The sequence below is a fragment of the Athene noctua genome, chromosome 5 (assembly GCF_965140245.1).
Source record: "Athene noctua chromosome 5, bAthNoc1.hap1.1, whole genome shotgun sequence".
In the NCBI taxonomy this organism is placed as follows: domain Eukaryota; kingdom Metazoa; phylum Chordata; class Aves; order Strigiformes; family Strigidae; genus Athene; species Athene noctua.
Window position 1 is genome coordinate 16944448 of NC_134041.1, and position 15144 is coordinate 16959591.

At 37.4% G+C, this 15144-nt stretch overlaps 1 protein-coding gene across 2 annotated transcripts in view; it reads right to left on the bottom strand.

Moving 5' to 3' along the window:
* COL24A1 (collagen type XXIV alpha 1 chain) overlaps positions 1 to 15144 on the bottom strand; it is a 154977-nt gene that overhangs the window by 17198 nt on the left and 122635 nt on the right. For both annotated transcript variants that reach the window (XM_074906511.1, XM_074906512.1), the window contains exons 42-53: positions 14827 to 14883; positions 13028 to 13081; positions 11974 to 12027; positions 11814 to 11867; positions 9632 to 9685; positions 7851 to 7958; positions 5207 to 5314; positions 3580 to 3687; positions 3439 to 3492; positions 3104 to 3166; positions 1847 to 1900; positions 295 to 330 (exon numbers count right to left, since the gene is read on the bottom strand). In XM_074906511.1, the coding sequence (XP_074762612.1) occupies positions 295 to 330; positions 1847 to 1900; positions 3104 to 3166; positions 3439 to 3492; positions 3580 to 3687; positions 5207 to 5314; positions 7851 to 7958; positions 9632 to 9685; positions 11814 to 11867; positions 11974 to 12027; positions 13028 to 13081; positions 14827 to 14883 (804 nt within the window). The remainder of the gene's footprint in view (positions 1 to 294; positions 331 to 1846; positions 1901 to 3103; positions 3167 to 3438; positions 3493 to 3579; positions 3688 to 5206; positions 5315 to 7850; positions 7959 to 9631; positions 9686 to 11813; positions 11868 to 11973; positions 12028 to 13027; positions 13082 to 14826; positions 14884 to 15144) is intronic.

Consider the following 15144-nt stretch of genomic DNA (forward strand, 5'->3'; position numbering starts at 1 on the left):
ACTGACAACAAATGTGACAAAGGATTTTTCTATTAGATCTGAACTGGGACAGATTTGGAGTATGTAACTGCCATACTGCCCCGACAACACACACCCACTAGGTGTATCTACATAAGTCAACTTGAACAAGAAAAGGTCAGGTTTTTGACTCATGCTACCAGCTTTCTTGGCCAGCACTCTCCAGGAGCACAACATGACTGGCATTCAGAGCATGGAAGAGTACATTCAGCGTAACACAGGAATAGTTTTTACACAGCCAAAAAAAATTAAAGCACGAAAGTTGTTTCATCTTACCATTTCACCCCTTGTGCCCTTTTCACCTCTCGGTCCCTGTAAGAAATAGAAGTTGTTAATCCAGTATGCTTTCTAACTGCCTAGGACTGAAATGAGTAGATTAATATCCTTGAGAGTTACACTGCTCACGTGAAAAGTCCAGTCTCATCTTTACAATTCCGGGACTTTAATTTTCCTGTACTATTAGAAAAATAAATTTCTTGAAAACATCCTGTAATTCCTATATATGGAAAGTAATTTTAACTGTCAGTGTTCTCCCTGTCAATCAGTTGTATCCTCTACAATTTGACCCACTGTAGTATGTGCTTCACCATCTTAAGAGTAGAGAGCAAAAACTGGTATTCTCCATCACTGAAGAAATCCATTGGTTACATATCTGATTCTACTACCCCATTAATTCTCCTCTCACAGTCAGATTAAACACTGTTTTTCTGTCTCCATGGCATTTTTGGCTAGTTTTGCACTTAAACTGTGATTCTGAAGACACTAACAACGTTACAATTCATTTCTGGAAGAATTTTGCATATTGATGGTACCATTTCATATATCTTGAAGTAATCTTCAACTGTAATGCTTTCTTAATGATAATGGCAAACTATTACATTCAATATGAAGTCTATTAAAAGTCTTCATACAAGTATACACAACTGTAAAGTTTGTCTCCTGAATGGAATTGAAAAGAGCGCAGCAAGACTTAAAGTACTGTCTTTTTCCAACAAGTGGAAAGAATAGTCTAAATATAGAAGGAACATTTCCATTTTCCTTTTTTTTTTCACTTGTAAATATTGGTATTTATTACTTTTACTGTATATTCCTGTTATTTTTATGATTATTATTTCAATATTTAGACATTCTTCATTCACTCCAAGTCTTGTTCAGAGGAACCTGAGTAGTACAAAGAGCTTCTAAAACTACCTTACATGGCTTGAGTAGTCTGCAGACATGAGCCAGAGGGTGCCCTTGTCTCTGACACAGAAAGTGCAACAAGAGATGAAAATGGGGATGAGAGTAGAGCTTCTCTGCTGCAGGGAATCTGGGGTGCATTGAAGGTTGTCAGAAAGGCCAAGAAGATGTTTGAGTGCTGGGACCTCACCAGCACCTGGTACATCCCAACAAGGGCTTGTGGCCACTCTCAGCATATCTAGAGGGGCACTCTGGACAGTTCAACCAAATCAACACATAAAAATTAAACTACATTGAAACCAAGTGTGGATACTCTCTAGATATGTCTCAGACCTAAGGCTGAGAAAGAATATTCAGGTGGTAGTTACTATATACTGTTTTACACCTTGACTTGCCCACTGCTCCCTGTAGGCATGGCCTCTGTATACTGTACTTAGAAGGCCATTGCAGTTTTGTCATTTTTTTCTTGTTTGTATTACAGATGCTGGAGTCACATATGTTACCTTACCAGCACTGGATAACATGAAGATGATCCTGCTAGTTGCTATTTGCAAATAGAGAAATGAGGAGATCGCTAGTTGCAAACCAGATTATTAAAAATAAGGGTAGGTGAAATAACCAAATTATGCAAAAGAGAAGAGAAACTTACAGGCCTGCCAGTTGGTCCTGTTATGCCTTCTTGACCAGCAGGGCCAATATATCCCTGTAAACAAGCAAAGAATTTATTAGTCCCTCATGTTTTCAAAATAAAGAAAATCTTTATGACATGTCCTGGTTTAAAGTTGCTCAGCACACAGCCTGGGCAAATATCCAAAAGATCATGGTGATATTCTCTTTCTGAATATTGAGATCACATTGCTACAAAATCAGCAAGGTAATTATTTTAATAATTAGTAACAGTTATGCTTGGAAAGCCCCCAAACATAATTTTATGTGAAAGCTGATGCACTAAAAACAGTGGAAACTTAAGTACTCTAATTACCAAAGACCACATACTTATTGAGCTACTATCAGCTATATCTTGAGCTCTATTACTACCCACAAGTACTCTTGTAAGGCAGTGAGTAAGCACTGCTGAAATGTTGCTTTCCTGTTCCATTTCACTTAGAGCAAACTGCTCATTTCCAATGTTTATGTTGTACAGGAATGTTTAGAGAAAGAAAGTAGCTTAGAACAGGCCCCTAAAGCTGCTACTCTGCATCTGGTTAGCTGAACTAATTCAGTTTTGTGATGGCAATGGCAGCAGTGAGAGAAAAACATTTTGTAGTAAGGCCTTCCATGCTGCAACCTTTTCCACATTTTTCACTTGATGCTGTAAACTGAATGCATATTCCCCAGTATTAAAAAATACTAGATGCTTCCACATTTTTGGTGAGTAGCAAAGTAGAATGTCATGAAGAAGGTATCATGAAGAATGAGTTAATGCAGGTTAGTAACCTTATAGATAAAAAGAAAATATTTATTAAAAAAGACTGTTAATCAATAATGCCTGAGCACCACTCTGTCCTACTGCAGGCAAATTATGACCCCTTTTTCTTTTGCTGTGGGACAGAGTTATACAATCAGCATTGTTGCCAGTAAGAAGGAGAATGTTCAACCCCAATAGACAAAGATAGGACAACAATAAGGATACTTGTGTAGATGAAATTATACTAGGAGAGCCACACTTTGTCAGCAGAGATTGCTTTTTTCCTTCAAGATTAAGAGCCCAGCTCAGTTTGTATATCTGTACCCATGTTGCAACCAGAGCAGCAAAGGGCTTCTAGTGGAGTCATAGTCTCAGAAAGAAAGCTTTGGTTAGAGGGTTCTGGCCTTGTAAATAAGAGAAAGGATGATTTCCTAAATTAAAAACATATGACACTTGCAAGCCATCCTGACAATCTCTTTAGTGGACTGAAACACTTACAACTTGGCCTGTTGGACCTTTTGGGCCCCGAATTCCAACTAAGCCAATGTCCCCTGCAGGACCCTGAAAATACAAAGGAACAGTTTAATCAAACATGGACATTAGCTATCCAGTTGTTTCAATCTCTTGTAATCAGTGAAAGCAGGATAATTTCTAACAGCAGTAACAGTGAAAATACCAAGCTCACTGACCCAGAATGTTGATCCTTGATACTACAATGTTCCAACATTTCAGATAGATTTTGAACAAATGATTGTTAAAGCTGATTAATTCTATGCTTTCCTAATGTTCTCTGTAAATGGCTTAAGACCTAACAGAAAAAAATAAGAACATACTTTTGGACCTGGGAATCCTTGAAACCCCATTAAACCTTGTTCTCCAACTTCTCCCTGTAATAGAAGCAGGCATCCTTACTATTATTTCACGTTGGTAACTCTTGGACTACTTGTTTTGCATCAACAGCTGTGATTACGTACAGCCTGTCCTTTCAGTCCAGCATCTCCTGCTGGTCCTTGGTCACCTTGTGATCCTGGAAGGCCCCTTTTGCCTCGCTTTCCTGGATGACCCAGAAGCCCTTTTTCACCCTGTCGGTAGGAAGATAATATATCCTTTATTACAATTATGACAGTTATAAATGTAACGATAGGTTTCCTGGCAAAAGTGTGGTACATGTTTTCTCTCTAAGAAATAGACCTACTCAATTCATTTTATTTCCATCAGGAATGCTTTCAGTAATTATGCATTCATTAAAATGCAAATGTGTCTTGACTGTTCTTTGACTTGGAAACACACAAAAAACATACATGTTGGACAATTTCCAGTACGGTATCGCCCAGTGCAAGCACTAGAATTCACAAAATGAAATACGGAACAGGCAGGTTAGAAGTAAATTTAAAAAGTAATCCTCTGAGCAAGACATAATATAGTTGTGGAACTCCTTGCTGTTAGACTAGAAGTTTACATTGATTCAATTGGAAACTAGACAAGTTCATGTAAGAGAAATCCTCCTGAGGACTGTCAAATACATAGAAAACATGTCTAGGCTCAGGTTACCAAGCTGCAATTAAGGATGTGAATAACCTTTCATGCTTTGCTTTGTGATTATGCCCTTTCCTAGGTGTTACCTTTCTGCTCTGACAAAGACAGACTTTAGGCCTGACTCAGTATGTCCACTCATAACACTTATTTTGCACTATGTGGTAACAGTTTTCTCTCACCTCATCTATTCCCTGTCTTTTTCAGATTGCAAACACTTCTGAGCAGGAACTACCTCCTACAGCTCATTGTCTAGACAAAGGAGTAAAATCCAGACTGGGAGCACTGGCAATAAACACTTCAAATAGCGAATATAGTTTATACTACAATATTTTCATGAAAAGATAACAAAGACAGTATTTCTCTCCCCCAGTTTTCAAGTAACTTAAGGTCTGAAAAAAACTGCTTACCAATAAAATCTCAGAGCACTGCAAATCATGATTTTAGAGGAGAAATCCTAGTTTCAGTGGAGAAAATTATCTGTAATGTTTCCATTTTTTGCTGCATTTACCACTGAAATGAGTCTAATTAACATGAGGATATGACGTTATGCTGATGTCAGGTACCTGGAACTGCCTAGAAAATGGAGCACTCTCAGATTTCTTTCTGACAGGGCTGAACAAGAACAGTTTAAGTCCTATGATAGACAGACATCCCAGACACACTTGTTAACCCTCAAACTTGGGACTTAGGCTTGAAATTGCAGTATTTCTCCGCTAACAGATGGCTTAGATGTTCAAATCATCCAAACTGTTCTAGTAGTTACAGATGATTAAAAAGAAATGTGAGCAAACATTTGGCCCTAAAGCTTCGAGTGAATCAATACAAAGTGTTTGGAATGGCGTCTGGAGTTGAGAATAGCATCCAGATGGATGTGACCTCTGTTTTCTAATTACAGTTTATAGAAAGAAGGTCAGCACAACTTTCAGCCTTACCCCTTCAAATAAGTTTTGATGTCAATTACTCATATGATTAACAGTAGCATGGTGGTTCCACAGTCACTGGATGCAGCATGAAGACTAAGCAATATTAGTAATATTGTACTTAAACAAGATCCAATGTGTGTACCTTTAGGCCGGGTGCTCCCATGGGCCCTGGCATGCCCTGCAATCCCTTGGGACCTCGAGCTCCAGGATAACCAGCCAGACCTGGTAAGCCTGAGTTTCCTTTATTACCCTTAACAAATTGAAAATAATTGATTACAAGCAGAACAGCTAAACATGTTTTTTCATTGTATGCTAAAACAGGCATAGAAAATAAAATCAGTCAAAACCACTTAATGCTTTCCGTATATGATAATATGAACACACATTGATAGTACTTCAAAATATATGGAAAGACAATGGTCACCAGTATCATCTCGATTTCTGCTAATAATCCAAAAGCAAAACTCCATCATACTTAGCAACAAAGCTACATGTGCTTTAACTGTGGGGTGGATTGAGGTTTCTGAGGAGTCAAGTTATTATAGTTTAAGTCACTGATTGTCAGCAAAGCAAATGCTAACCATGCCATTGCCCATTGCCGTTGTTCAGTTCAGCACTCATCTTAAACCTTGTTCTGTCCTACCCTAAATATATCCTGATGTCATTTGTGTGGGATCTTCTGCCTAGGCCTTGAAAGACTTCTGAGAAGATTCAAGAAAATCAATTGCCTCTTTGGGCTTATGCAAGGCATCTTCCATGTTAGCATCCTAAAGAGGAATAGTTGCCCAGTTGGATCACCAGCTTAGGTACCAGTGATCTAAAAATAGCAAGCAATCTTCTGTCCACAGTAGTTGTGCACTCAAGTATAATGTATAATATATATGGAAGCACTCAGGACCATACCAGTGACTGCTTTCACCTCCCACAGGGAATCATATAGAATAGGTTATGAGACCTAAAATTTTCTCTAGAACTGTAAATTTGCATGTTTAGATTAAAAGCCCTTAGTGCTGATCCCTATTTAGTTCTAACTCTATTTTGAAATATGCAGGAAGAGAGCACTAATATCGGTAAATTACAGAGGATGACTCCTTGAGATGGTTTTTGGATGAGTGTTGTGTGATGCCTGAGGATTCTGAGCTTATGATAAGAAGCTCCTTCTGATGAAAATAAGATGCTGAATTAATTCACTACAGGGGGGCTGAAAAAACAGTTGAGATTGACAGTATTCATTTTTTCAGGAAGAAGGAACTCAGCATCAAGAAACAAAATGAGACTACCTTCCCACAGAAATATTCAAAGTTCTACATGCTTATTTATAAATATTAGACATACTGATAATATTAGTATGATTGTGTACACTCATATACAATAACTTACCACACGAAGAAAGATCAGAACATTCGTTATGAAAATGTATAATAACATTAGACTATAAATAAAAGCAACTATTTTAAATGGAAACAGATGCTACTGAGTACATGGAGTTAAGCCAATTTTGACATGTTAAAAAGTACAAAATGGAAATTTGCTACCATCCAAATGAATGTTTCTGTAGTATCATTTAGTAGAAATATATACAAACATCTCTCTCTCTCTTCTTTCATGTCATTCAGTTAAGCACTCATAGAGATAGATAAGAGCGTTATATGAAACAGGATTTTTATATTAAATGTGATTTTCATGGCTTTTGAATATGGTACTATGGCTTCTATCCCGATGGACTGATAAACTTACACAGCAAAAGTTCTGTTCTTTTTATTCATTGTGGCAAAAATCAGCTACAAGCCTCTCTTTATTACAAGTTGCAATGCTACTATCTATTGTTAATATGGAGTAATGGAGTCTTTTTTTAATGTGAAAGATGACATTTTTAATAAGAAGACAAAAATGTAAGAATTCTTTGGGGTGATACACCTAAATCCAACTCCAAAGAATTTTAAGTATTTACAACAGGTTCAGCAAGACATTATCTGAAACTGGAGAGGCTCCAACAGAGTATATCTGCCCCCTATGGGGAACTTGTTTAATTTTCTCTTGAACCAGATAGAAAATTTATACTTGTAACAGTGCCTCATTCAGCACCTTGATTAATTCCTAACGCCAGATCTAACTTGGCATCCTTTTATAGCAGTCACTGGACAATTTAACTAAAACTATTGAGAAATGGCATACTTGAAATCAAAGTGATCAGACTTTCAACCATCAGAACAACTAAAGGTATTTTCTCTCTCCTCTCTGGAGTGAATAAGCAAAGAGCTGTGTCACTGCTCCCAGAGGCAGCAGTCACCACCCTTGGCCCACAGCAAAGAACAGACAAAAAACTTGTTTCCAGGAATTCTTCCAGGTACCTCAGATACCTAATACTCATTTTCTCTGGTTTTAGGCAAAGCTTCAGAATCGCTTAGGTAGAGAGACATAGATTACAAATTCAAAGACAATAAGGAAAACGTGGGATTATCTCAGAGCCTGAGAGGAAGCAGTCTCAGATGGGGTCTATGGCTCATTTTCAAGAACAGAACTGTGAAGTCTCTCCGATTAAGAAAGCATTTTCCCTTAGCTGTAGTTACCACTAACATATGCTAATGAAATAGTTCTCACAACACATTTCCCATATGCTAATTTTACGTTCTGGCCAGAGTATCAGGAGAAAAAGAGAAAGAAAAGAAAAGAATTGGTCTAATTTTCAAGATGCTCAAGGAACTGAGAATATACCTTCCATACCATAATCTTAGAAAATCTGTAATGCACAGTGACATAGAGAGGCAATGTGGAAAGCAATTTACCTTAGAGCCAGGCTTCCCTGACAGCCCAGGCTTGCCAGGGTTCCCAGGAATGCCTTCTGGTCCAGGGTACCCAACTGCTCCTTTCTGCCCCACTGGCCCTGGTCTTCCCTTGAAACAAATTCAAATCAAATATAGCTCTGTCAGCTCTCTTCATCTTCACTATCACAGAACTAGATTTCAGTCACAGTATTTCTTAAACCCTGCATACACAGACCCACAAATGAATACTCTCAGAGGGAGCTCTAATTTAGGATGTTTGGTCTAAAATGCTATTGGCTTAACCTTAGACTTGCTGTGTTACAGGATCTGAACAAATTCAGCTGAAACCATGGGACTGACCCCTCTGTGTGCCAGGTCTGGAAGATGGCTGAGAGTGTTGATTCTTAAACTGAAGCAAGGAAAGCTGATAAAGTAATTTATTTATCCCTGTAAAAAAACCAACCATATATCTTTTCAGCCTTCATTTTATTAGGTATTCTGGATTGTACATTCACAAATTTATGCTGTTCAAATTTGAGCATATCAAAAACACATAAAAATTTCTAATAAGGCAAGTTTGTTGCTTTATTTGCACAAAAATTTGCATTGTTGCTTTACTTGCACAAAAAAGCCTCATGTCGATCTACTAGAGGAACAGTGATTTTTTTAAAATTTCCCTTTAGATTGACATACACTGTTTTAAGGGGCTTGGAGTTCTGCAATTATCTCTGTATGAACGCATTTCTCAGAAACTTGAAATATGCTAAATACAACACATCTTGTCTGAAAAAGTAAACAACAGCCATAGAGAATGTAAGAAGTGTGTCATCTTAATCTTATTTCTAACTTCAGGTTGCTGAAGTATCTTGAACTTGGGATGTGCTTTGAAACTTCCTCAAGTTCTAGTTTTACTGTCTTCTCTTCCTCACTTCTCCATATGTCTTGCTTTTCCTTCTTTTCCTTTGTCTGCTGAATGATACACTCTCTGCAGTCCTTCAGAGGAAAGAGCCAAGTATTTACAGAAGACACACATTTCTTTGCCTTCAGAAGGCTCTTCTTGCACTCTGTCTAGCAGGTACAAGCTCTGTGAGGCAGCTGCATTTCTCTGGTTACTGACAATGTTTTGACATGAGGTAGTAAAAGTTATTTTACCATATGTACTTGTGTGGTACTATTTATTAGGGGATGAAAATAAGCCTTGATCCATTTTGGTTTTGGTTATGTTTACAGAACACGTACTGCTTCCTGCTCTTTGTTCTCCCTCAGGGAGAAAGGGATGCAAGTTAGCTTCTCTACAGTAACTCTAGAAAGAACATTAAAAATTTCAGCTCAGGGCAAGTGAGAGAAAGAAGTAAACCTCAAGGGATCTGCCAGCTGTATCCATCATGGACGTATGGATCCAGGCTTCTGTAGGCTGCAGCTGTTCACAGAACTGATGGGTGCCAGGAGTGAACACTAGTATAGCCCAGTGCGATATAATGTGGTAAACATGGACTACAAGCCACATGCAAAAATGATCTAATTAAGTAACTTTACAAGTGGGAAGGACCTCGTTGATACATTAGCTGCACTTCACTTCCACGTGCTGAGTAACTGAATATAAGTCAGCATAATTTGACACAGGTTCAAAAATTATCCTTATTTTCACAGGGGTTCTTTTACACTTCCTAGATAATAAGAAAGTTCTTTAGAGCAAGCGTGAGACTTTCTGGTACCACTGGCATGACTCAATTTTGGTTTTATTAGTTGTTATTTTCTGTGTTTTATAACCTGAAGATAGACTGTAGAATTTTGTTACTTACAGGAATTCCAGGTTTGCCTGCCTGACCCGTTGCTCCTTTCTTCCCTGTGGGTCCCTAAAAGTTACAAATACTTGTGAACTGACAAATGTCTTAAACTCAATACCTTAATAAGAGCTGAGAATTGTTCCCATCTAGTACGCATGCTCACATTGCCTGGCTTTGGATCAGATTATTTCCATTCCAGGAGACAGCAGAAAGCCTTTCAAGTGAAAGCGAACACATTTTTGGTAGAATTGTATATATTTTTCCATTTCCCAAATTGGTATAGTGTAGTTTTCAGAAATTTTTCAACAACAATAGGAATAAAATTTTTTCACTAGGAATGTGGCAATTTCTCCTCTATCAGCCACACCCTACGCTTTTACAGCACTTCCTGCGCCTTTTATAAAGGGAAGTAATGAAAAGTAGGCAATGTAGATGCACTGAGTGTATGTGGAAGAGAATACTAGAAAACAACAGTGTCACATATGGGAACGTTCTTTTTATCTAAGATGTACACAAAAGATAAAAATTTACTTAAAACCAGACATTTTTTTATCTTGACTGATCTAGGAGCCCAAAGACTTAGAAAACTAAGTGATACTGATATCAGATAACATTCTTGTAAGTGGCTTAGTGACACAGGAGGTCAAGTACCAAGGAAGAAAAGCTCAGAATAGGTCAAAAGCATTTCAGATAATTTTGTTTATAGGATATTCTTCATAGGGTTTAAAGATCTGTGGCATGAATTTTATCATACCTCTAAAAGATACAATCACTCAGACAGAAAGGACAAGAAAATCGCTTGTTAGAGTAGATCAAGTAGAAAAAAGCTTCCAAAATTTTCTGGATTAATTATTTTAAATGCTGTTCTTTAACAAAGGTGATGCTAAGCTACTTTGCTGCAACATTATATAACATGCAATAAAGTGAAAAAGCTAAGTCATTGTAAGTGTAAATGGTTTATAATTAATGTAAGTATGATAAAATCAGCAAAATTTTGCTCAATTCCTTAATTTAATGACTTTTTGTTACGAAAGACATTAAAAAAGTCCACTGATCAGAACTGGAATGTGTATATTTAAAGAACTTTATATTGTTCTCATTAAAATTTCCGAATGCATGTAAAGTAAACCCAGATGATTCAGCATTGCAGTTTGTGGGATTGGCTTTGTAAGGCTTGCTATAGGAGCACCAGTCATGCCACTGGAGTTAGATTGTATGAATGTTTTCACTGTTAACATTTTTGTGTAAACCTTTAGGCTCTTATGGATTGCTCCAGACTGGATATCGGTTTCATATTTGCAAATGGCAGTTCTAATCTGAGAGGCGTTTGCAATACAAAGAAAACATTCTCCAGGGGAAAGACAGAGGAATGACTGATTTTATCATGTGCTGTGAGTAGTTTATCAAAGGCAATATATCTGAGCACATGGTTAGAGTGCACACTGACAATGTCTTTACATCGTGTTTCCTTTCTGTTGGTCCCCATTTCTAATCTATTATAGATTCTTGTATTTACCTAGAAAATTTTGAAACTAACAGAGTTGCACTATGGAACTTCCCAGAAAAATTTCTCATTTAAGTTGCAATGGCATTTGGTACTGTAAGAAATCTTTTAGCCTAAATCTTTTGAAATTGCAAAAGCCAATGAAATATACCCCATGGGAGAATATAAAATTTCTTCTGGCAACATTCAACTCACCCCCAAGATGAACTATTATTTCTAAAGCAAAAGATTTAGCCTTTGATCTTTTTCATGACTTGCTTTGTCATGATGCCTCTACTATTCTGTAGCAAATTCCTTATTTCCAGGTCTCTGAAAATTCAATGCAGTGCAGTACCAGGAGGCTTCATTTACAAATCACAGCAGTAAAAATCCTAGGTGTCTTCCAGAACTAGTTTGCTACAAAGAACTCCATTTAAGGGTACAACTGAATATCACTCAAATGTTTCCAAAAGAGACTCTCATAATGCTTTATATCACTCCAAAGTAAACCCACTTACCTATCAAATAACACATATTTACTATCCCAGATCAATATGCAGTTTTCCATTCTATATTTTTACTATCCCTGCAGGTATGAAAAGGAAACCCAAACACTGAGTTTTAGCCTTATGTAACAGTTTTCCAATGATAGTGAACAGCGAAACCATACAAATTCCAATTAAGTGCAGTTTTGCTTTACTTTTTTCTACTTACTTGTGAACCTCTTTCTCCTTTTGGTCCTTGCTCTCCCAGTTCACCTGGCTCTCCCTTTAGAAAGAACATATATTAAATAAATAAAAAGAATCATTTGAATGCAGATGAAAACACATTTTCAACAGCCAATAGAGAAATCTCACTTGTTTGAAACACTTACTGGAGGCCCCTGTTGTCCAATAGGTCCTCTAAGCCCCGGGAGACCTATATGACCCTGAGAAGCAGAAAATATAACATATTGCAATATAACTAAGGATGTCACGCTCAGTGCACTATAGATTCCTTGCAAAGCCCATTCTGGGAGGTACTGGGTGGCCTCAGATTCACTGACATGACCTAGATAAAGTATGCTCAGCTCTCCTGAGATCAGGCCTTAGGGAGCTTTCCTTCTTTAAATTCTCTACTCCAAATTGCATGTGGGAATTACATATTGTTTAAGACATTTCTCCACTTCTGTAAGCACCAATCATATTCAGTTCACTGATTTATTACTATATCTATTATCTGTGTAATATAAACAGGATATTCTGTGTCAAGGATTGTCTCTTTTGTATTTCAGCAAACAAACTGTATCACTGATTAGCATGAGTTACCATCCAATTTGTATATACTGAAAGACTGAATGCAATTCATGAATATTATTAGGATTAGATTTACAAAGAAATAGTGCATAAATTTCAGAGAAAAATGTTAATTCATTCAATATTACAGAATCACAGGATTGTTTTGGTTTAAAGGGACCTCGAGATCATCTAGTGAAACACTCCCTTCTCAAGCAGTGCCAAGTAGAAAGGATTGTCCAGGACCATGTCCAATTGGGTTTTGAGTATTTCCAAGGATGGAGACTCCAGCCTGTTCTGGTGCTCAGTCACCCTCATAGTAAAAAAGCGTTTTCTTGTGTTTAAAAGGAATTTCATGTGTTTCAGTTTGTGCTCTTTGCCTCTTGTCCTGCTGGACACTACTGAGTCGAGCTTGGGTCCTGCATCTTGATGTCCTCCCATCAGGTATTTATGCACATTAAGACCACTACAGCTCATGAGTCCCAGCTCTCCCAACTTCTCCTCACAGGAAAAATGCTTCAGTGTATTCTAAGAGCTCATCAATGCAGTGAGGCACCAGCAATTGCATCTCTGCACACTTGTGAGAGAAGATGATACTTCTGCTACATTATTCTATATGTTCAAATAAAGACAATAAAAAGCAAGATGCCTTACCTTGTAGCCCTCATCACCAGGTTCTCCTCTATCTCCACGTTCACCACTAGGACCCTAGAGAGAAAATCAAAGAGCTAAATGGAATAGCTGAACTGAAATAATGCTTCAGTGAAGTACAAAAAGCAAGCTGAGATTTCTCTCAAAACAGACCAACTAACAAGATGGAAGTGAGGATTGCAAATAGTAAAGTTAGCTTGTCTAAAGGAATAAACATTATTTTTTTTCTAAACAAAATGCATTGCAGTCAGACAGTAGCCACTGTCTAAAATATTTTGTAACTGGGGACTATAAGATAAAAAGTAGATGTTACAGGGGCATAAATGAAACAGGAGTATTGACCTCAGCAGAACTTCTCCAGGTTTATACCCATATATATTTATGATAATTAAATTTAAAATCTCCAAGAATAAATGAAGAGACTGTATTTTCAAGACATGTGAGAAAAACTCCCTTATGGTTTCTGTAAGACAACACATGAAAAATTGGGTTATTTTCTGAAATGACTTGCTGTACTCAGAATCTGCTTTCATTTTTATGTTTGTCCTAAAAAACGTAATTTCAATCCCTCAGCATGTCTCACATATACGAGCTGCACAGGAGCAGAGAGAACAGCATGATTTTTGAGAGTCATGTTCTTCCTGCTGAATTCAGACACCTCACTAACTCTACTTTAGGGAAAGGCTTGCCCAGTCCCACAAGAAATGGGATTTTTTTCCCCAGAATTTTAACTCCCATTGCTGCAAATGGACCAAATCTCAGTCAAAAGAAAAATGATGGGATAAGGACTCATGCCCATAGAAAGTAAGAATAGCCAAGACTTTTCAAAATACATCCAGCCAATCATTAGACAAAATAATAAGGGACTGCCTTTTTCTCACCTGTCTTAAGTAAAAGCACATAATGAAAAATTGGCCAGGCATCAATAACTGCAATGTAGCTTTACAGTTCACAAATGAACAGATTAGCTGCTTCTAGTGCAAATCCACCAATAGATACTCTTATGCAACTGTTTGTATACTCTCCAAGGTTTCAGCAGCCTCATGGCATGTTTCCTAGAGGGAATCCACAAGGCAGAAAGGCGCTGCTTGCCGTTTGAGCAGTCAGCATTACAGAGACAGTTTGGCTACAAAAGAATTGGCTGGACTCTCTTCTCATGCATTACTGTAATTAAGTTAAGAACCTAGTCCAGACTCTGTCTCCAGTTACATCAGGGTCTTGTAGTCCTGCCTTTTGAGGAAGTGAGGTATACATATTGAGGTTAATCTGAATAAAAGTAGGTTGTACAAGTATTACTTCTGGCACAATCTAAGCCTGAACATGAAACACTTTTAATAAGATTTTGAGATGGCTTTTTTTTTGGATGTGTTTGTAATTGCTGCAGGGAGATATCCCACATACAAATTCAGTTAAAAAAAATGGTTACAAAATGCTTCTCTCTAAATCAGCTAAATTAGCTTTGTAGTGATAATGAAATAAGTCAAAAAATATTTCTGGTTAGTAAATCAATTAGTTCTAATTCAGGATAAACAGAGAGGGTAAAATTCTGTTCCAAAATGTGCTGGTCTGAACACAGACTAACAGCATTAGTGGCATTAGTGCAATTAAACAGGGCACATACTCCTAAGAGCACATGACTGCATTTTTCAGGGAAGGATTACTGATTAAAGGACCGTTATTCTACATTTTTGTACAAAGGGGTACTGACTCCTGAGACAGTGATACAAAGTTTCAGAAAGAACCTGCATTGTCTCTTGTCTTGAGAGGCACTAATATAATTTTTTTGAGAAAGAAAGACCTACTGGTTCACCTATGGGCCCAGGTGGTCCAAGGACTGTATTGTCTTCACCTGGGTAACCCTAAAACAAAGATATTAAACAATATTAACTGGGAAATTCAACCTTGCCTACAATGCACACATCTTCAAATGTTAATAAACACTCAGAGAGCATACTGTATAAATGCAAAAAATGAATGTGATACTTATGATTTTAATACAGTGGAAATGGTAACTCCATTTTAACATGCACCTAAATGTCCCAAAGACATATAGGACTAAAAAAGCTAAGTATTTGCTCTATTCTTCAGGGCAGCTATTAAAAAAAAAGTATTTGAACAAT